The sequence below is a fragment of the Boleophthalmus pectinirostris genome, unplaced genomic scaffold, assembly GCF_026225935.1.
Source record: "Boleophthalmus pectinirostris isolate CB_2022bp ecotype Guang Dong unplaced genomic scaffold, ASM2622593v1 HiC_scaffold_17, whole genome shotgun sequence".
In the NCBI taxonomy this organism is placed as follows: Eukaryota; Metazoa; Chordata; class Actinopteri; order Gobiiformes; family Gobiidae; genus Boleophthalmus; species Boleophthalmus pectinirostris.
In genome coordinates this window covers 200,803-222,392 of record NW_026571115.1, presented here as the reverse complement: position 1 = coordinate 222,392, position 21,590 = coordinate 200,803, and the positions used below count along the sequence as shown (strand labels likewise).

General features: G+C 40.7%; 2 protein-coding genes across 2 annotated transcripts in view; one reads left to right on the top strand and one right to left on the bottom strand.

Annotated features, from left to right (window-relative positions):
• The window catches only part of LOC110161234 (calcium-binding mitochondrial carrier protein SCaMC-3-like), a 20,043-nt gene extending 9,856 nt beyond the window's left edge, over nucleotides 1–10,187 (bottom strand). Inside the window, exons 1-4 of the mRNA XM_055152600.1 lie at nucleotides 10,038–10,187; nucleotides 5,111–5,234; nucleotides 3,868–3,955; nucleotides 2,405–2,516 (exon numbers count right to left, since the gene is read on the bottom strand). Of these exons, the coding sequence (XP_055008575.1) occupies nucleotides 2,405–2,516; nucleotides 3,868–3,955; nucleotides 5,111–5,141 (231 nt within the window). The 5' untranslated portion in view covers nucleotides 5,142–5,234; nucleotides 10,038–10,187. The remainder of the gene's footprint in view (nucleotides 1–2,404; nucleotides 2,517–3,867; nucleotides 3,956–5,110; nucleotides 5,235–10,037) is intronic.
• Nucleotides 9,732–21,590, top strand: gps1 (G protein pathway suppressor 1). The gene is made up of 14 exons (XM_020925608.2): nucleotides 9,732–9,888; nucleotides 11,479–11,571; nucleotides 12,614–12,804; nucleotides 13,482–13,646; nucleotides 13,790–13,925; nucleotides 14,670–14,747; nucleotides 16,458–16,518; nucleotides 16,589–16,674; nucleotides 17,269–17,363; nucleotides 18,028–18,133; nucleotides 18,206–18,286; nucleotides 19,104–19,241; nucleotides 20,290–20,424; nucleotides 21,394–21,590. The coding sequence occupies exons 1-14, from the start codon at nucleotides 9,856–9,858 to the stop codon at nucleotides 21,466–21,468; spliced, it is 1,473 nt and encodes a 490-aa protein (XP_020781267.1). The 5' UTR covers nucleotides 9,732–9,855; the 3' UTR covers nucleotides 21,469–21,590.

Here is a 21,590-nt window from a genome sequence, read left to right as displayed (position 1 = left end):
TCTAGCCTACAGTGCTGTAAATAAAGCAAATACAGTTTCTACAGTAACACTTTCAGGGTTCACAGTTGTCACCCTCCCTCTTCTGGCCACAATCCACACGCTGCTCTCTGTTTGCTCATAGATTTACATCCACATCTCAGTGGATATTTTCTCTTGTGATGCAGTGAGGGAAGAAATGGGGTGAATGTCTCAACCATCCCCTATACTGATCCCCTGTGATGTCCTCACACACAGCATCCAGTGCATGGAGCAGGGACCTCAACAGGGTTTGGAGCTCCAGGTTCATACACTCTCCACCTCCAAGCGGAAAAAAAACTGAGCATCCTTGGATGGGTAGTGAACCAGGTCCTTATGAGCCACTGTGGAAATTCACACTGCCTCACACAATCACATAGTGTGATAGGAAGTTCTAATTTCAGCTGACTGTCAGTTACTGTCATGAATTTATCAAATGTTCCACAAAAACTCATATATGATGTTCATGGTGTTATGTTCTTGACTAATTTTGACAGTTGAGCAGACTATTGTGCATATGATGACTTAGACCAGGGGTGTCAAACTCAGTTTGGTCCAGGGGCCGTATCCAACCTACTTTGATCCCAAAGGGGCCGGATCAGAAAACTCATGTCATATAAACCCCAAAAATAACAATAAATTCAAATATTAGTGCAGAGAAACGCAAATCTATTACAGAAATCTTTTTTAATTGATGAACTCTTTCTTTTACAAAGTATTATAATATTATGAGCAACCTGAAACTTGAAGAAAAATACAATTTCATCACAATGTTTTAACATGAACTTGTATGTAAATATGAATAAGTCTATTTTTCTTGGAAAATCCTGCACTCAGCTCCACTTTTCTCATGTTGGACATTTTGTTGATGAGGGTGTCACGGTCAACAGACAAAACGATCGTCCTTTAAGAGCGTTTGAAAAGAGACAAGTCTTCATTTGTGCTGCTCTGGTGGGAGGGGCCACGTACAGACACGCTGGAGATGCTGCTGTGATAAACACCGCAGAAAATTATCAATATTTTAATAGAAAATATAATTTTTAAATATAAAAAATATAATTTTTATATTTTAGTAGAAAATCAGCCGAGGGCCAGATTAAAGGTCTTGGAGGGCCAGATCCGGCCCCCGGCCGTATGTTTGACATCCCTGACTTAGTGAAATCATGCTGACATGTTTTGGAGAGAACAACTATTAGACTGAGAATCAACTTATCAGTTTAGATCAACAAGATCTACTTATGTGGAAAATGTACTAAACGTGGGCTCATTGTGCTAACTGTAGGCGACTTGTACAGAACCATGTGCAAAGATGCACTGAGACACTTGAGACATGCACTGAGACATCTGCAATTTGATGAAATCAATGAGAAATGCCATTCTGTTGTGAATTACTGAAGAATTGTCCATGTTATTTTAAGAATGTCCTTTCTGTTTCAAGAAATTAGCCAAACCAATGGAGAAAAACTGTAAATGAATAAGGGCAACTTCGTGCTTGAGGAAGAGGAAGAGAAGAAGGAGGAAGAAGAAGATAAGGAGGAGTGAGGATGCGCGGTGGTGGAATAGGTTATTTTCGCAAAAGTACTAAGTGAATGCACAAGAGCCAAAGTAACTGAGAAGGATCTCTGCTATTTTGATGCTCCTGACTCTTTATATGGGAATCTAGTTTTGAAGCAGGTGTGAACAGTTTTGGGAGATCTGAGCTTTTGCTGGTGAACTGTAATGTTGTGCTGAACTATCAGACTGTTTGGCCAAATGATCTTATAGTTTCAAGAATGTCATTTCTGTTTCAAGAAATGAGACAAAACAGAGTGTTTTGGTTCATTTCTGGAAACAGAAAAACAGAAAAACTGTAATAACCGTTTTGAATATTAGTCCTTTGAATGATCATAGAACCATAGTCTTGTCAAGGCATTTTTTTAAAAGTAGCATATTCACTATTTTGTTAACCTTCACAAAATATTGTGAAGGTTACATCTCTACTAACCAGAAGCTTCATCGGGGAATGTAGGCATGTGCCTGTGACTCCCACTGGATGTAGAGGTCCAGATAGATAGACAGAAAGAAAGACATACAGACAGACATTTTACATCTCCAGATACTCTACATCCAGTGGGAGTCACAGTTACATGATCAGATTATATGCACATGGACTTGCAGCTGAACATCAGCAGGTGCCCCTTTAAAAGTAATCTAAAGAAGCAAAATTATATTTGCTTATTTAAAAAAAAAAAAGATGTTAATTTAAACTAAGGAAAAGTGTCCTTTTTTCTTGGTGGAGCACCTGCTACTCAGAATATGCACATCCCTGTCGGCCATGTAAAATCCCATGTGGGTAGATGTAGTGTTAGTGTAGAGTGGATGTACTGTTGCGAGTGAGAGGAGGACTCACACAGGCGTGCTTCCAGTGCTGCACGATCTCCTCCATGTTGTGCAGAGGGTTGAACAGGAAGTGCTCTCTCCACTTGTTCCAGTCAATGGTCATGGTGCCATCCTGGTCCATGCTGCACACAGCACACAGCCACAGCACACAGTCTCAACACACAGTCTCAACACACAGCCACAGCACACAGCCACAGCACACAGTCTCAACACACAGCCACAGCACACAGTCTCAACACACAGCCACAGCACACAGCCACAGCACACAGTCTCAACACACAGCCACAGCACACAGCCACAGCACACAGTCTCAACACACAGCCACAGCACACAGCCACAGCACACAGTCTCAACACACAGTCTCATCACACAGCTGAGGCATGTTGATGTTATTGCAAAGCCTAGAATGTTCTACAGTAAGGCAGTAAATGTATATATGTCCATGCAGGGGCGGACTGGCAATCTGTGCGTTCTGGAAAAGTTCAGAAAGGCCGTAGGCCGTACTTAACAGCAGAGGGCGCTAATACAATTTGCCCATTTATCAAGCATAAATTGCATAGGCCTAAAGAGGAACCCCCCGAGCACGTGCCTACAGGTCAAATGGGGCAGGAGCAACCACACTCACAATAAGAACGCTTCTTTTTTCAGGTATGTTTGAGCAACAAGACACCTGTAATTGATTTGATGCAAGATAGATATTTTTAATGCTTTACTGTGAAACATTCCAGGCAAAGCAATAACATCTTCATGAAGATAAGCAGATGAAGGATCCCTAGCCACAAAAGTTACATAAACAATAGCAATTTGAGGAGTTTGGTGACAAAAAACAACTTCAAGTTTGTTTTTGATGATCCTTATAAGCACAAGTAAATATGACGATGATGTTAGTTCTTTAAAATGCGTCAGGATTTAATGATTCTCTCATTTTGACTTAATTTGGTGGGTTAAAACCAGGTGCAAATATAAACTAGAGTTTTACACAAATCAAGCAGCAATTTGTGAAGAAAAGTATGTATGTGTGTATAATATGTTGAAAATGACAGAACGTAGACAGTTCTGTAGAGTTTAGAGAGTTCCATATTGATGACATCACACTGGGAGAATAAAGGTGTTTCTTATATTTGTGTTTGTCAAATAACACTTTGTACATTGGAGGAGTTTTGGCACAGTGTTAAACCTAAAAAATGCCAAAGCAAGAAAAAAAAAACTTAACATTTTAGTCAAATATTAACTATAATGATCTTACTGTCAGGAACACTTTAAGACAGTCTAGCGAGCAGTTTGCAGTGGAATACCAAGCCCTGACAGCAGATTTCACATAATCAAAAAGAGGGACAAAAAATCCATGCACTGTACATGACTTGAGCTCATAATGTTACTGTAATCTTCATTTCAGAGTATTATATTTATTGGTTTAGAGTCCTGGGCTGAGATTTGCGTGTAGTAGAGGACTGTCTGTGTGAGTGTGTGTACCTGTGCAGGATGCGTGAGGCCTGCTCCAGTGTCACCTCCACACCGAGCTTGTGTAAGGCATGCTGGATCTCACCAGCATCAATGCGACCTGTGCAAAGGGACATATACAGATACAAACAGAATGAAAAGGGGAACCGTGTGTGGGGAGTTCTGCACTCTGCATGTAGCAGAGCTCCTGCCACAACTCTACAGACGGCACTCTGTAGAGATCTGTAGATCTGTGTCACTGCAGCAGGTGAATATGGACCAGTGAACTCACTCTGCCACTGCTTCCATCATGTTAGTGTCTAGATGCAAAACTACTTTTTCCAGTTAAAGCAGTCAGCAGTCACCTCCAGTCTCTCTCTCTAAAACCTTCAATTCAGGGCAGAAATCTCTGGGTAACAATGGACTCAAACTTTAACAGTCACACTAAGTCAATGACATCTTCTTACCATCTAAGAAACTTAATCAAAGGAATACTGTCTAAACTTGGAAAGACTTATGCATGCATTTGTCTCCAGTATGTTAGACTACTGTAACGGCCTGCTCACTGTCAGACAGCTGCAGTACATCCAGAACACTACTGCTCAGGTCCTGACTCGAACCAGGAAGTACGAGCACATAAGTCCTGTGTTCAGGTCTCTGGCTTGTGTGACTTTGAAGCTGCTCTGCTTATGTACAAGTATCAACATAGCACCAAAGTACATCTGTGACATGTTCGTGCCATATGAACCATCTCACCTCCTGGTGTTGCCCAGAGTCAGGACTGAACATGGGGAGTCAGTGGTTCGGTTGTTTGCAGCTCTAACTTCGAACAGTCTTTCTGAACATGTGAGACAGGTCTCTACTTTAACTCTATTTAAATCTGGGCTCAAAACGATTCTGTTTAGCTGTGCATATGATTTTTATTCCTCACTCTCACTCTCTTCTCTTTTAATGTCAATTTTATGAAGATTTTTTATGTTTTGATTTGTTTGTATTGTGATTTTAATGCCTTTCTTATTCTATAAAACACTTTGAATTACTTTGTGTACAAATTGTGCTGTAAACTTGCCTTGCCTAGAGCTACACAATATTGAAATTCTTGTTAGCGATTCAGCCAGAGCAGTACCTACATTGTGTGGAATGTGTAAACCTGTCAGGTTTAATCAAGATATTGATGGCAAGATGATCAAGATGGCATAAATGGGAAGATGATGAATGATGTGATGTGTTGCAACACTGGAATCTCCATATATGTGTGTGTTTGTGTGTCCCTCACCATCGCTGTTGCGGTCCAGACTGGTGAACATGAGCCAGAGCCTCTTCTCATGAGTTTGTAAGAATTCAGAAAACTCCTGAAAGTCCAGCTGCCCATCCCGGTTTGTGTCGCTCTCTAGAACTATCTGGAGAGAGACCCAAAGTTCAGATGACACTGTTAGATTGTGAACAGTTTAAGAAGTCTTAAATATTAGAATTAGTATTACATTGCATGGTAATTCTAAAAAAATAATAATAATAAATAAATATTATTTTGGCCTCAAATGTACATTCTCCTGTCTAAAAATGTATTATTATATTGAAACAATAATAAGTTTAGTTTTTGTTTTTTTTGTAATATCAAGTTTGAAATGTGAATATACTGACAAATTGGTCTTAGGAAAATAAAGCTGTTTCTTCTGAGAGCTTAAAAGGCCTATATTCTGCTATTTTCTGATCTATATTATAATGTAGTTTCCTCATCATAAACAAACCAGGAGTTCTGATCCTGCAGATTTAGGCTGAGTTCTTTGCTCAAACAGAAAATACTAGGAAGTGCACCACTGTGTTTTTCAACTCCATACACCTGCACTGGAATCATTTGGATACGTTCAGCCCTGGAATAGATGATCTCTATAGAACAAAAGGTAGATGGTAGCAGTTAACTTGAAAACTACCAATTCACAAGGTGGAACAGATCATTTTGAGCTTTGGAGATGTAGACAAACAAATAATAACGTGTGAATGAAACAAAACAGGCCTATGGCATAAAGCCTGTCTATTTCCATGGAGACTGTTCCAAACTATGGTTTTAACTTTCTATTTACATGCAGGTGACTGTTATAGTATTGGTTAAAGTGCATATGACAGGTTTTACTAATTCTCTAATTTTGACTAAATTGAGTGGGACAATACCTGTTGAAATATATAGTTTTACACTTATCAAGCAGCAGTTTTATGAAGAAAATTTCTATGATGAAATTCTTCCATCAATCAATTCTTTCCACTAGTTAGACACAAGAAACAAAAGAAACACATTTTCTGATACTTTAAACATAATTTCAATAAAATAAAAGTGTTTTGGCCCAGTGTACAGCATGGTTGCTAGGTAACAGTTATGGCATTATATACCATGATGTCACAATTTCCAGTCAGGAAGTAAACCTAAAAAATGTCCAAACACTGAAAATTTAAATTAAGCAAAATTTTAAATACAATGGTCATAATATGTTTTAGTAAAATGAGTATTCCAGCCTGTCACAGGCATTTTATGTTCATCCACTAACCTGGAGCACCTTCTTGGGATAAGGCGTTATTACTGTTATTTGAGTTGTAATACAGGAGTGGTCAGTACATCTCATCATTTAAATCTACTCAACACCTCCCAAAAAATACTGTCAAGTACTGACAAGATAATAGTTTTATTGTACATTTGTGTTGTATTTTAGACAGACAGAAAGAGTTGTATTTTGTTTCATTCACACATGTTTGAGTAATTATAGTCTGTGCTGTCATGAGGTCTTATAGTTTGCAAGTTAACAGTTCCTTTGACCTTTTGTTCAGTAGCGATTGGAACTTCCAGGGCTGAGGTGATCCAGTTGATTCTGATGAAGGTGTATGAGTTTAAAAACACAGTGGAGCACTTCCTGTATGACATCACCAAGTGCAAGTGGATGAGTTTTTTGTTTGTTTGTTTGAGAGAAGAACTCTAAATGTGCATATGAAACAAAAAAAAAACAACTCCAGGTAGAGTTTTGAATAGTGAAATGTGGTCTTTCTCATACGATGGAGCATTACAAGCAAAGATAAATACCATAAACCCATGAAGACGAGCATAAAGGTAGCAAACCCTTCACTAGAAAAGTTCCACAGTGTACCTTTAATACATTAGCCTAAGACACAGCTGCTGCACCTTTAGCCCACACGACATTTTTTTTATTTTATTTTATTTGAGACAGAGACAGCACACAATTTTAGCAACATCAATATCACTGCCCTGTCTCCAGCCGAGGTTTGGGAGTTGTTCTGCAGATGTGAATGAATCCTAAGTGCCGTGGTGTGCGCATAAAGCTCTAGCCATTTAATCCACCGAGTGAGGAGGCTATGCTAGTGCCGTACCTCCTCCGCCTTCCCCCGGTGCACGCCACGCTTGGCCAGAGCCAGGCGCAGCTCGCTGATGTCCACTCGGCCGTCCTTGTTCAGGTCCAGCTGTTGGAAGAGCTCGGCATATCTGCGCTCTCGCTGCGGCTCCGAAGATGCTCCGATCTCCTCGCTTCCTTGGCGGTGAATCCGGGCTGTTGAGAGATCCTCGTCTTCGCCCATGTGAAAAACGTGACGCCGGTGATGATCAGCCTCTTTGTCCGCTCGATATTAACGCGAAACCAAAGACATCCGTACGGGTTTGGACAGGCGGGGGGGGCGGCCGGTGCAGAGGCGGTGTGACGGAGCTGCCCACGGGAGCTCACGGATGACAGGCTCAAGCGGATAAGCTCTGCGTCAGGTACACGCACGCACAAGCAAATCCAGCCGCGCGCCTTCCGAACAGCACTAACACAAATGTTATCCACACGAACGATTACTAAACATCATTCCGATACTTCTTACAGCGGGCGTAACACGATCCAGCTTCGCATGTCAGCACTGCACCTGTCAGCACTGCACCTGTCAACACTGCACCTGTCAGCACTGCGCCTGTCTTCCTCTACTTCTGTGGGGCGGTCAGAAGCGCTGGTTACTATGTAAATAATGGCGTGTGATTTTACAGCGTGTGTGACGTGCACTGTCCCTCAGCAGCACCACGGTCAGCACCCAGAGGATTAACGTGACTCAGCCCCACGGCTTCAGCTCTCCTCCTCCCTCCTTCTCTATCCTCTATTCTCTCTCCTCCTCTCCCCTCCTCTCTCCCTCTCCCTTCTCCTCTCCTCCTCTCTCCCTCTCCCTCCTCCTCTCTTCTCCTCTTTCCTCCTCTCTCCTCCTCCTCTCTCCCTATCCCTCCTCCCCTCTTCTCTCTCCTCCTCTCTCCCTCTCCCTTCTCCTTCCTCCTCCGCTCTCCTCCTCTATTCTCTCCCCTCCTCTCTCCTCCTCTATTCTCTCTCCTCCTCTCCCCTCCTCTCTCCATCTCCCCTCTCATCATCCTCTCCTCTCTCTCCTTCTCCCTCCTCCTCTCTCCCTCTCCCTTCTCCTCTTTCCTCCTCTCTCTCCTCCTCCTCTCTTCTCTCTCCTCCTCTCTCCCTTCTCCTCCCTCCTCTGCTCTCCTCCTCTCTCCTTTGCTCTCCTCCTCTTTTCTCTGCTCTCCTCTCTCCTTCACTCTCTGCTCTCCTCTTCTTTCCTCCTCTCCCGTCCTCTCTTCTCTGCTTTCCTATGTAACAAAGTAAAGGTAGTCTGTATTTAAGTATATATTTTAGGTATCTGTACTTTACTTTAAACGACTACATTTTAAAGTGGAAAGTGATATTTTTTACTTTTTATTTGAAAGCATTCACTTTTTGAACTGATACCCACCTTGTCCAGCCCTGCTCCAGCCTGCCTCCTAGCTATTGTAAAATAAATTCTCCTTTTCATTTGTGTATTTGGTCTGCTGCCCATTTTGTGAGTCCCTCCATTGTTGTGCCATAACAGGTGGACCTGAATAGGCTTATCCATATTCTTTGTACATTTGACAATATACTAAACAAAATTATTTATACTTAAAAAAATAAAAAAAAGACACATATGCATATAGCATACTCTGTGAAGACACTGACAATTATTCTTTAGCCCAGAAGTAGACTAGAAGTAGCCTACATTTCCCAAATACTTCTTACTTTACTCCAGTAATTTCTTGGACCACTTCGTACTTCTACTTGAGTAATATTATTCTGAGATAACATTACTCGCACATTTTTGGCCATTCCGCCCACCCTCTCAAAAGGAAAAATGTAAAAGATTTTCCTATCATACTTCTCCAATAACACATCTGACCAGAAGGTGGCGGTAATGCTGCAAAGACAGACCATGGAAGTCCACAGTCACGCAAATGTATTTTGAAAGAACTAAAATGATTATAACTTTTGGTGTACTACTACAAAATAAAAAAAGAAGAACTCTGTGTAAACTTAATATTATGTCTTGCCAAAGTTTACATCCACAAATGTAAAATTCAGAAATGTCCCGCTAACTTTGCTTGTTTTAAAAACGAACTCAGATTATATATAAAAGCTCTGAAACATATAAATGGCCCTAAACCTCAAAAAGTGTATTCCTACATGTGTGAAATACTCCTGGACTTTATGAACTCGAGCTGAATGAACGCTACTTCCCTTGCAATTATCCTTTTCTATTCCTAAATGCACTTTTTTGTATTGTGTTGTATTGTATTGTATTGTATTGTTTCTATATAATATGTTGTGTTTATGTTCCCTCATCCCAACATGTAACTGCTGACGACACACAGCCATGTTTGTTATATCAAGTTTATGCACCCAGTTGTGCGTAATAAAAAAAAAAAAAAAAAAAAAAAAAAAGAACTAAAATGATCGGAATCTTTCATTAGCCTGCCCCTTTTTCATGGAATCTTTGTGCATGCTTTGCTTGTCAGTTTCTCATATGTATGTTGATAAGAATGTATATACATGTTCATTCAAACACACGCACACCCGCAGTTCATCACGCATGCGCACTGACTCCTGACCCTCCGCCGCCGCAGATCGTGCGGACACTTCTGGATGTGTTTGTCTCCCCCGCGTCTCCGCTGTGACCCGCACACACACACCAGGAGCCCCGGAGAACATGCCTCTGCCCGTCCAGGTGTTTAACTTTCAGGTGAGCTCGATCCCGGCACAGTTTCGAGACGCCACGGGAGTACCCGGGTGTGTATCGGCCGCTGCACCGGAGCGCCGAGTCCTCTCGCTCTGCACACAGCTCCACAGCTAGCACGGCTCAAGCTAACCTCAACTGTTTGTGTTTATTACCTCGAGTTTTTCTTACTTTCCCGGAGACGCGCGGTGTTTGTTGCAGACTGTCGTATTCTTAACCCAGTTCTACCCCATTAGCTCGTCCCTCATCTTGTCCAGTAACTCGAAACGGCTCTAGCCACACGTAGATGAGCTAACGCTAGCTGTGTCTTGTGTCCTGTGGCTGTCATCATGAGTTGACAGTCTGATTTGAGTGTGTAGTTGTGAAATGAGCCGTGGTCCTTGTTTACCCCAAATAATGTGGAATGATACACATTTTTACTGCTAGATGACAATGTTGAAATGTTGTTAGCACGATTAGCAGCTAACACTAACACGGTAACTTAAATGTTGCTCTATATAACTTTTCTGCTGCTTGTTTCTATGGCGAAGTTATTGCTTTACCTGGAATATCCAATTCACAGTATAGCATTACACTTACTCCTTGTATTTATTCAGTTACAGGTGTTTAGAATCCTCAAAATTAAATAAATAAAAATAAATAAATAGAATGGATTTTCCATTCTATTTATTTATTTTTATTTATTTATTAACATAGATCGTTTTTGTGAGCGGAGGCACCTCTCCACACATCTGACCTGTAACTTGCCACCTGCTATTTCATCCAAAAATATAAATTAAAATAAAATAATTTATTCCAATATGGATCTTTTATTACACTAACTTGCATCGTTGCCTAGAGCAGGCTTGTCCCATCACAGAGCTAACTAACTGGTTTGTCTCCCTGCAGATGATGCTTTTCCCAGGAACATTCAACATAATAGCATAAAACTGATCTGATCTCCATAGAGAATACTTGATTTAAGAAGATCTCTATGGAATAAAAAAAACACAGAATCTTCAGCAGAAAAGTCATGTCTGTGGAGATGCAACCCCTCTCAAGGGCAAGAGTGCATATTTGAGTGCAATAAAAACACTTTTTTAAGATGTTGGATAGTATCTTGAGATGTATCTCTTTTTCAAGTGGTCCTTAAAATGAAATCAGTGTTTTGTTTTTTGTTTGTTTGTTTTCATGGGGCTTTTAAATTTGATGTCATACTGTATACTGCAGAGCAGTCCAGGCAAAATAACATCTTCTCCCTGGAGACAAACAAGTGGTGAACACTCTACCAGTATTTTAGCTCTCCTGTCCTTACTAACCACAATGCCTAAAGCTTCTAAAATTTAGACATTTAGCATTAAAATATGATTGTTAGCTACATCTAGGGCAATATGCCCAGAAAAAACGTGATCTCATCCATGTCACCATCTGCTATATTTGTGCTAGCTTATTGCCCATGGTATGTTTCTTTCTTTAATGCCACACTGCGCTCAAACACAGACATATTCCACACCAACTCCTCCTTATGGCTGACCTCTACAGTGCTTTGAGTGAGTGACAGGTAGTGTCATATGAAAAAGACTGCTGACTGACTGTAGCTTCTGTGCTTTGTCTCAGGGAGCTGTGGAGCCCATGCAGATAGACGCAGACCCCCAAGACGACCAACAGAATGCTCCAGACACAAACTACATTGTGGAGAACCCAACACTGGTATTTATTACTTTAAAAATATTTAAAAATAGACAATCTTTCATTTTGTTTATTTTAGGGTTGCAGTGATCTGATACTGGTATATTGACACTGATACTGAAACATTTGTTGGATCAGATATCTACATCCAAATATGGGTTAAGCTCATATTTCGGATGGACATATATTGATGTAATAATAATATTTAATGGTTATAGTTGACCCAGAAAGTCTCATAATGTTTGAACTTTTATTTATACAAACTTGTTCTGTAGGTACTTGAGAGATAAACAGCACATTTGGATCAGCATTGTCTTATTTTAGTTTAAAGGGACACTATGTAGGATTATGGAATTTATAAAATTTTCTATTGACAAGGAACTCAAGACGTGTAGTTTGTGAGACAAAAGGAAAGAAAATGTACATTTATTAACAATAAGGTAACATATTTTGTCATAAATGTCACTGATGTTTAAAAAGTGTTTTTTGACTCGTAATTGATTCCATAAGTGAGCTCCTTCATTTCACGTAGCACTGAAAAAAACAAATCTGATTGAATGATCTCGTGTGGTCTACTCCAGATGTGATGGAGGGACTAGGGATGGGACAATAAACAATAATATTGTTTATCGTGATATAAAGGGTTGTCAGTAATCATTTGTATGACATTTTACATAATCGTGAAAATCATCATCAAAGATAATGGCTATTGTTGTTTTGACTTATAACAAGTTATGATATTATTAAAATTATAATTACTTATATCCATAACATATTCATAACATATCCATAACATTAAACGGTCAGAAGCTATTCATTGTTACATTATCTGGATATAATTGTTAAACACAATTATTTTGGCCATGATAAGGTGTAAACCTCATACTATTTCCCCCTAAATCGAAAGCAAGAGTATTTTGTTTGTAGTGGATGTTATGTCCCAATGTGTATTTGCTAACCCTTTTCTTTTTTATTGTGATATATTATGCATCACTAGTATAAACCTGTTGTACTCCTGGTTGTGTGTGTGTGCGTGTGTGTGTGTGCGCGCGTGTGCGCGCAGGACTTGGAGCAGTATGCCACTAGCTACAGTGGGCTGATGCGCATTGAGAGGCTGCAGTTCATTGCAGAGCACTGTCCTCAGCTGCGGGTGGAGGCCCTGAAGATGGCCCTAACCTTTGTGCAGAGAACTTTCAACGTGGACACCTATGAGGAGATCCACCGCAAGCTCACAGAGGCAACACGCTTAGAAAGGCACGTTCAATACATTCTGTCACTGTGATTGGCGTGGCTTTTCTATTAGAGGGTATACCACATTGCATGTAAAATAATACATTTAGTGGACATTAGATGCTTGCCAAAAGCACACATATCCAGAAATCTCAACTTGAAGTTAGCCTTTACCTTAGATGCCTGTTTTTTACACAATAATTATGATCTATAATAAAACACCAAATGTTTTACATACCCTTTAATCACTTTTCACTCTGCTTTAATCTCACCTAGATGTGGTTAATGGGTTGGTACCAGCCTAACCCTCTGGACTCTTCGTAACTTTAAGGGCCATAGAAAAAATGCAGCTGGAGCTGGACCCAGAATTCTGAAATCTTTCCCTGCTATTTTCTGTGCAGAAAATAATACCATACTGTGAAACATTCAAGGAAAAGCAATAGCATCTCCATGGACACAAGCAGATGGCAGACCCTCAGCCAGAAGTTACTTGGTGTTTAGTGCTTGCTAGTATGGCTGTTTCCAATGCCTATTTGAATATGCAAATTTAGCTGACTTGTAGTTTTTGTAATCACTGATTATATTCATTTAAATGTTACTTAAACAAAATACATTTATTATTATTATACAAATTGTCACTGCTTGCCTCATCAGCTGAAGCATCCTTTCACCTTCCAAATCAAATTGTGTGTGCTTTATAGAGAGGCACAGGCAGTACCTGACACAGTACCAGACGGGGGCGCTGTTCCCCCTCCTTTGGACTCAGCGTGGGCTGAATCGACCAGGAAAAAGGCTTTACTCAAACTGGAAAAACTGGACACGGATCTGAAGAACTACAAAGGCAACTCCATCAAAGAGAGCATCAGGTATTGCATTTGCCCTGTTATGGAAAACATCATTGTTAGGGCTATGCCAGTGGTGGCAAGTAACACACTACAAAAGTAAATGTACTGTACTCAAGTACAATTGTTTTTGGTATCTGGTGAATAACCTGATAATCTTTGAGCAGGAGAGGACACGATGACCTGGGTGACCACTATCTGGACTGTGGTGACCTCAGCAATGCCCTCAAGTGTTACTCCAGAGCCAGAGACTACTGCACCAGCGCCAAGCACGTCATCAACATGTGCCTCAATGTCATCAAGGTACAGAGGGAGAGGGAATACATCGCCTCTTCTCCACTGGCACGCTTGGGGGCATCTTGGAGCGGGTCTGTTTTGTACGGTATAACCAGCCCAGTTGTGTTTCCATGCTCTGGGCTCCAGTTCCTTTGGCAGAGCTCTGCTACATGAGACACTGACATCACCCAAACAGAAGTCATGTTTCAAATTATACTTTCACAAAAATATGCTTAATAATTCCAAGTGACACATTGTAAATGTCTTTCTTGTTTTACCATTAATTGAGGGAAATCCAAATTTTCCTGCAGTAAACTATCATTTCCATTGCATTTTTCAGTCAAAGGTGTCAGTGCAGCAGTACAAAAGGTAGGTAGGGTCAGCAGATTTGTGTCAGGGCAGTCTGAGGAAAGAAAGAGCCAAAAGTGTGCCTCCTTTATGTCCTGCAGCCCGGGCATCACAACAGTGTCCAGGGGGGAGGGAGATTAACACTGCTAGAAAGGCCTTGTCCTTACTCTGCTCTGGTGTTTCAGTTGGGGACGAAATGTAAACATTAAACTACTGCCTGTTTATGATCAGCTTTTTCTGCATTTATTTCACTTCTCTGTGTCTACATTGCATTTTAAAATGTGCATATTTAAAAGTGTGTAACAAAAGGCTACTTAATCATTTCCCCTGTTAATCCCATTTCCATCTAAGCATTGGAGTGTATAATTGTGTGTTTATTACCTGGTCAGATGACCCTGTCTTTTGTGTGCTGTGCTTTCTCAGGTCAGCGTTTACCTGCAGAATTGGTCCCATGTTCTAAGCTACGTCAACAAGGCAGAATCCACCCCAGAGATCGCAGAGGTGAGTCTATGCCGTCCATCCTGGTAAAGAGGCACTGTGATATGTTAAAACTGCCTTCTGCATGTTTCAGTGGAGAGTCTACTGTTTTGTCTGCAATGTTCCACAGTATATTCAGTACCTATCTTGTATTTATTTAAAGGACATCTATTATGCAAAATCTACTTTTCAGAGCTTTTAATCATGTTTTAGCAGTTCCCGGGTATCATTAGCAGTATCACTTACCCTCTGGAAGTTGTATTTGGAGTGATTCGTGCATGTTTGACTTATCTTTACTTTGACTTATCTTTATCACTTATTTTCAAGACAAGATATTGCCGCTTATGCCCTGTTCACCACCACGGGCACATGCCCACTGTGACGTACTAACTTTGTTCTACAATTTTATTTCCTCACTTAGTGATACGTGTAGTATTTGGCAGCTTAGCGTAGTTATGTAGTCATTTTGGTGCAATTTCTTTTTTTTAATCGCTGCTCACTGGCGTGATGTGCAGATATCCAGATGAGTTTCCGGTGTTAAGGATTTGTTGGTGGTGATATGTCACATGTGGAGATGTGGGTGTGACTAGCAAGGACCCAGCTTCAATAAACCTGATATTTTGTTTTAAAGGTGGTATCCATGTTTTTTTTTTTTTGAGTGCATATCATTTTATTAAATCATTCCAAAGGTATCTAAGCAGCAAAGTAGGCGTGTTAGCTCGTTTGAGCATGAATGTACCAATAAGTGCTTTGGCCCGTTTGCTTCAATTCCAACAGAGACAGGAAATACTCGCACATACTGTGTGCCTCCGATAGACAAACCTTGCTCCCACTGCTTTAGTGCAGGCTAGTCGGTAAATCCATATCTCCACTTCAGACAGGGTACAAAGGAAACCATATAAGAATGTTTACATTTTATTTGGACAGTGCCCCAGATGCCCTGGGAGAGGTATCTGTGCAGATGTCTGTGCGTCTGTCTGCAGAGGACTGCTATCTGTGGTGTGTGTGGTATGAGCCGTGTACACACCGGCCCCAGCAAATTCGTAACACCAACTCAGCGGGCACTGCATCTTTCTGAAGCGGCAGTCGGCGGACTCTTTCTTTTAATTAAGTGGTTTTAAATGACTATTTAAAATGCATAAATAATAACATAGTGATCTACAGATGTCGTGCATTTTAACTCTATAACAAGCTCAAAGCACAATATGTGATTTTTAAAGGGCCCATATTACACTGTTTTTTGCTCTGCTATAATGTTGTTTCCTCATCAAAACTTACCTGGAGTTGTATTTTGTTTTATTCACACTTTTTAGACTGAATTCTTCTCTCAAACAGAAAACACTTTTCAACCTTCTGATATAATGTTATACAGGAAGTGCGCCGCTGTGTTTTTAAGTTTTATGAGAATCATTCTAGAATCATTTGGATGATTACAGCCCTGGAATTTCTAGTATCTTCTGAAGTTAAGGCAAAAGGTAGTTAACATTCTAACATGGCTTAAAGCTCACAAGAGTCCATTTTTTGTAACATAGGATCTTTAAATTTGGGCATTTTTATTGCTCAAAAACACCTTGATACATGCATAAACATGCATTCTTAACTGTGAGCAGGAAACGTCTCTGGGTAAACAAACAGGGAGTATACTGTCCACCAGAAGAGTTTCATAGAGCACCATTAAGTGCTCATTGTTGCAGTGTTTTTTTTATGATTTTCTAAAGATGTTCACTTTTTCAGCAAAGAGGCGAGAGAGATAGCCAAAACCAAGCAGTTCTCACCAAACTGAAATGTGCTGCTGGTAAGATGCCACTATGTGTATATGAGTAACATTATGGGATGCCAGTGCTCATACCTGTTTGTCTGTTAAGGTTTGGCAGAGCTGGCATCTCGGAAATACAAACCTGCTGCCAAGTGCTTCCTGCAGGCCTCCTTCGACCACTGTGACTGTCCAGAGGTGAGCCTTGTTTCCTCTGGCACTGTAAGCGACTGACTTCATTCAAACACCTTTGTTCAAATGGGTTTGACTAATATTAAATGTGGCATTTGCTAGAAATATAATATTTGCATGCACTGGTTTTGTTTTGCTAAGTATATCACCTCAACATATGAGGTGAGGTGTGTCACGACATTTACTATATTGCCTTATCATTCAGTATATGAAAATTATATATTCCTGTGCTCATTATTTATCACCTGTATATTTTCTTTGCATTAATGGGGAGATTTTTGTTATTTTAGTTGTAATACTATAAAATCTGAGCTGTACAAAGTTGAATAAGTGACCTCTATGGCCATTTATTTGTTGCAACACATGCCTTTAAATGATACTCATGCCCATTTAAAATAAATTGTTTACTGAGATTCTTCAGCTTTACTGTTATGTCAGTAAAACAGTTTCAGAATTATCATTTATTATCTATATTTCTCTGTAATGATGTATTGTGCTTCAAAAGGTATTATCGTGACATGTCTGGTTGCACATAGGTGTTCCGGTCTGACTTTTGTAGATATGTTTCAAATCCCCTGACTGAGTATGTGCTTTCTCCAGCTGCTGTCCCCCAGTAATGTGGCGGTGTACGGAGGCTTGTGTGCTCTGGCCACTTTTGACAGACAGGAGCTCCAGCGTAATGTGATCTCTAGTAGGTGAGTGTGCAGAGCAGGGTCTTTCAAAGACCAACGCTTGTGGCATCTCTACAGCTCTGTCTTAATGTCCACACTCTTCCCTACTTAGGGCACCCCACGTTTAGGGGTGTCCGAATGTCTAGTTGGTGAAAAAGTGAAAAAGTAGTTCTCTAAAAATTTCCCACAATACACAGTGGAAAGTAGTGTCCAGCTGTAGTCACTGGACTGGTCAATATTGACCGCAATGCAGGACACATGCAGGTCTTTAACAACACGACTGAATGAAAGCAGATAAGAGCAGTGGTTTATCACACTGTTGATCCTGATTATGAATAAGCCACTATTAAATAAACAGTTATGGTCTAACTATGCTAGTGTTAAAAGATTGGTAATTTCCACATCTCAGAAAAAAAGATGAATTATCCAGTCAGTTTATGTGAGGTCAGTCTGACAAAAACATGTAAGGTTGTTATTGGTCCATAAATAAGCATATACCAGGCTGATTTGATCATTATTTATTACAGAAATTAAGTTTTATCTGAGTTTTTAGGTTTTTTTCACCAAGGCATACAAGTCTCATGACCCAAAAGTAGTGAGCTGTGAGTCTGTGTATAATGAATGAGGATTAGGAGCTAGGTTGGACATTTGGACATAGCCAATCTCTAATGTTTGTCTTTGTCTTCAGTTCCTTTAAGTTATTTTTAGAACTGGAACCTCAGATCCGTGACATAATCTTTAAGTTCTACGAATCTAAATATGCATCCTGTCTCAAACTGCTGGATGAGATGAAGGTAAGGCCTGCTTTGGTGGGACGTCTAAGCAGTTTTCTTGAGCAATAGTACTGAGGTGTGTCTTGTGTGCAGGATAACCTCCTCTTGGACATGTACCTGGCTCCTCACATAAAGACCCTGTATAGTCAGATCCGGAACAGGGCTCTGATCCAGGTGAGTCTCCCAGATGGCACATCCCATGTGGGCTAGAATCTTTTCATTTATATTGGCAAATAATGTCTTCCAAAATATGAATATTTCATTGTCTCAGCACTAATCTGTGGAATACCCAAAATCTTAAACTACTGTATTTCAATGTATTTAGTTTGAAATTGGCTTGAGAACGCACGCTATTATTCTGTTGGTTTTAATACTGTAATTATAACAAAATAATCAAGTCAACAAATAAGTAAACTATAGTAATGTGCTGACAGAGATGTTGAACTTTGTGCATTCAAATGGCCACTTTTCCCAACAATGCATCTTGAAAAGTAATTTCCAGCAATGCTCACTAGACTACAGAATGTCCTTCTGAACATGACTGAATGAAAGCATTTAGGAGTACTGTTTCTGTGCACTTTTGACCCATGATTATGAATAAGACACTATTGAAGCAGAACTAACTTTAGCAGTACAGCTCCAACTGCTGCTCCCTTTGCTAGAATACACTTTATGAAAACAAACCCTATCTTTTTTATAATAAAAAAAAAAATGAAACAGTTTATTCAGCCCTCAGTCCAAATGATGACTAATCCACTCTGTTTGATATTTCACATGAGAGGCATAATTATCATAAGCAATTATCACACTGAAAATCCAAATCTGTCTATTGAATGGGGAAAGGTCGCCACCAAATCAGTAATGAGTCATTTGCACAAAACCCATGAACTGCAAATTTTGTCAAAGAATCTTTCCCTGTTTTGAGCTGTTTAAAATGGCATGTAGCGGTAAAGACAGTTGTGAGATTAACTGTTTGTACTTCTTTGTGCAGTATTTCAGCCCGTACGTGTCAGCGGACATGACAAAGATGGCGCTGGCCTTCAACACCACAGTAGCAGCTCTGGAGGACGAGCTCACCCAACTTATCCTAGAGGGACTCATCAATGCTCGGATTGACTCTCACAGCAAGGTCACTGTTGCATGGAACTGGGGGAGGGGCTGCAAAAAGATTCAATACCCAGATACTAATTCATACTAAAACTAGCAATCAAACATTTCTCGTTGATGATAAGCAGAACTAGTATGAAACTATATGGTTACACTTTTTATTTCTTTGAAACTTATGGATACATTTAAATTGTTTTCAAATCACGTACAGTTGTCCCTCACTATATCGCGGTTTGCCTTTTGCGGTCTTGCTGTTTCGTGGATTTTTTTGTGTGTTTTTTGAGACTTAAGAGAGAAAACCCCGACAGTGAGTCCTGTTGCAGTTCTGGTTTAGTCCTGGTTTACTCCTGTTTTAGTCCTAGTTCAGCCCTGGTTTAGTTCTCCTCTTCAGTCCTAGGTTAGTCCTGGTTTAGACTTGGTTCAGTCCGTGGTGTAGGCAGCGTTGTTTCATATAATCTCAGGTTAACGGGCGGGTGCGGTGCTGTACCTACTGCGCGGGTGCGGTGCTGTACCTACTGCGCGGGTGCGGTGCTGTACCTACTGCGCGGGTGCGGTGCTGTACCTACTGCGCGGGTGCGGTGCTGTACCTACTGCGCGGGTGCGGTGCTGTACCTACTGCGCGGGTGCGGTGCTGTACCTACTGCGCGGGTGCGGTGCTGTACCTACTGCGCGGGTGCGCGTCTCCAAAAATTGACTCATGCAGGACTCTGTGCTGTAGGGCGCCATTATGGATTAAATGAATCTTCGGTTTGTTACATAAAGGAGGAAAATAACACAAGTACGACAGCAGCAGTAAGTTTTTAGAAGGATGCAAAAAGGGTTGTAACTGTCCTGTGTGAGTGTATAAATTGTGTGGTGAGGGGTTTTACAGACTTAAGACAGATATAATCACTGTAAAATATAAAGTTGACTACTTTGCGGGTTTCACCTATCGCGGGGTATTTTTAGAACATAACCCCCGCAATAAATGAGGGAACACTGTAGTTCAGTATTTTCTTACACTTCATCTCCCATGGCTATATACGTCTGTAGTCATGCTCTTGTTCTCTTACCACGTGTGTACCCTTTAGATCCTATATGCCAGGGATGTGGACCAGAGGAGCACCACGTTTGAGAAGTCTCTGCACATGGGCAAGGAGTTCCAGCGGCGAGCCAAAGCCATGATCCTCAGAGCGGCTGTCCTCCGCAACCAGATCCATGTCAAGGTACACCATGTGAGCCCTTACACCTGGCCCCTTACACATGGGATTTGTCTGCTATTCATTTCCATCGCTTGATTTACAGACAAATTACCAATACAAAAAAATAACAGGATCATGCAGAGCAGATTAATACAAATATTTTAAGACCAAAATTATGAGCCTGACAGCAGAAGTTACAGGGATGACTGTTTTTCAGTAGAAAGTGAACTAAAGCCAGAGTCAGTGGAGCTGGAAGTGTGCTCGTGCTCACTTCCTATGTGGAATGGAAAGACATTTGGAAAGCTATGTCCATTTACATACAGTATATACAGTCTATGGCCTGGCCCCTCACACCTGACTCCTAAATCTGACCCCTACTCTTGACCCTAATGCTTCTGGACATATGTAAACATTGAACATAATCCTAGTATTAAAACCTATATTGTAAATCTAGTTCATTATATTTTTCTCAAATCTCAAATAACTGCAGTTGGACCTCCTGCTCATTTGTATGTAAAATCCCTCAGCTGTCCAGGTAGAATCTATGGCAAAGAGAAATTCAATTTGGTTGAAAACGTTTCTCAGCTCATCCAAGCTGCTTCTTCAGTTCTGGTCAGACGCTGGTGGACAGTGCCTTATATCTGCCTGAAGGGAGGAGCTAACTACACTGAAACTACTCTGAAACTAACACCTACTTGTTTCCAGTTATTGTTTGTTAGCTCGGCCTATTCATCTGTGTCTGAGTGAGGGGTCTTATTAGCCAAATCATTCAGGTCCAGATAGACAGATGAGGTCTGAGGCCTCCATTTCTGTTCAAGGAAGGGTTGTATTTTCTAACAAAAATAGCCTTTTTAACTCCCTTCACAAAACAATTATTTTCTTTGGGGAAGATACGTTTTCAGCCTATATAAATGTTTGTCTAGTTGACAAATTGAGTTTCTCTTTGCCCTCCTGCTCAGTTGTGTCTTTTTGTGTGTCCTTGTGTGTCTTCAGTCCCCGCCCAGAGAAGGCAGCCAGGGCGAGCTGACTGCCGCCAACAGCCAAACCCGAATGAGCACCAACATGTGAGACCTCCGCTGGACCTCTCACTTGGCCATTTATCACATGTACCACATATTGTATGCTTGTCTCCACATGGACATATTTCTGTTTGACTCTTTTAAATAAATAACAAAATCATGTCAAGTGTA

Coding starts and splice junctions, on each gene's coding strand:
- gps1 (XM_020925608.2), top strand. CDS start 9,856: ATGCCTCTGCCCGTCCAGGTGTTTAACTTTCAG. Junction 11,572..12,613: donor TTGTGGAGAACCCAACACTG/GTATTTATTACT, acceptor GTGTGCGCGCAG/GACTTGGAGCAGTATGCCAC. Junction 18,134..18,205: donor AACTGCTGGATGAGATGAAG/GTAAGGCCTGCT, acceptor TCTTGTGTGCAG/GATAACCTCCTCTTGGACAT.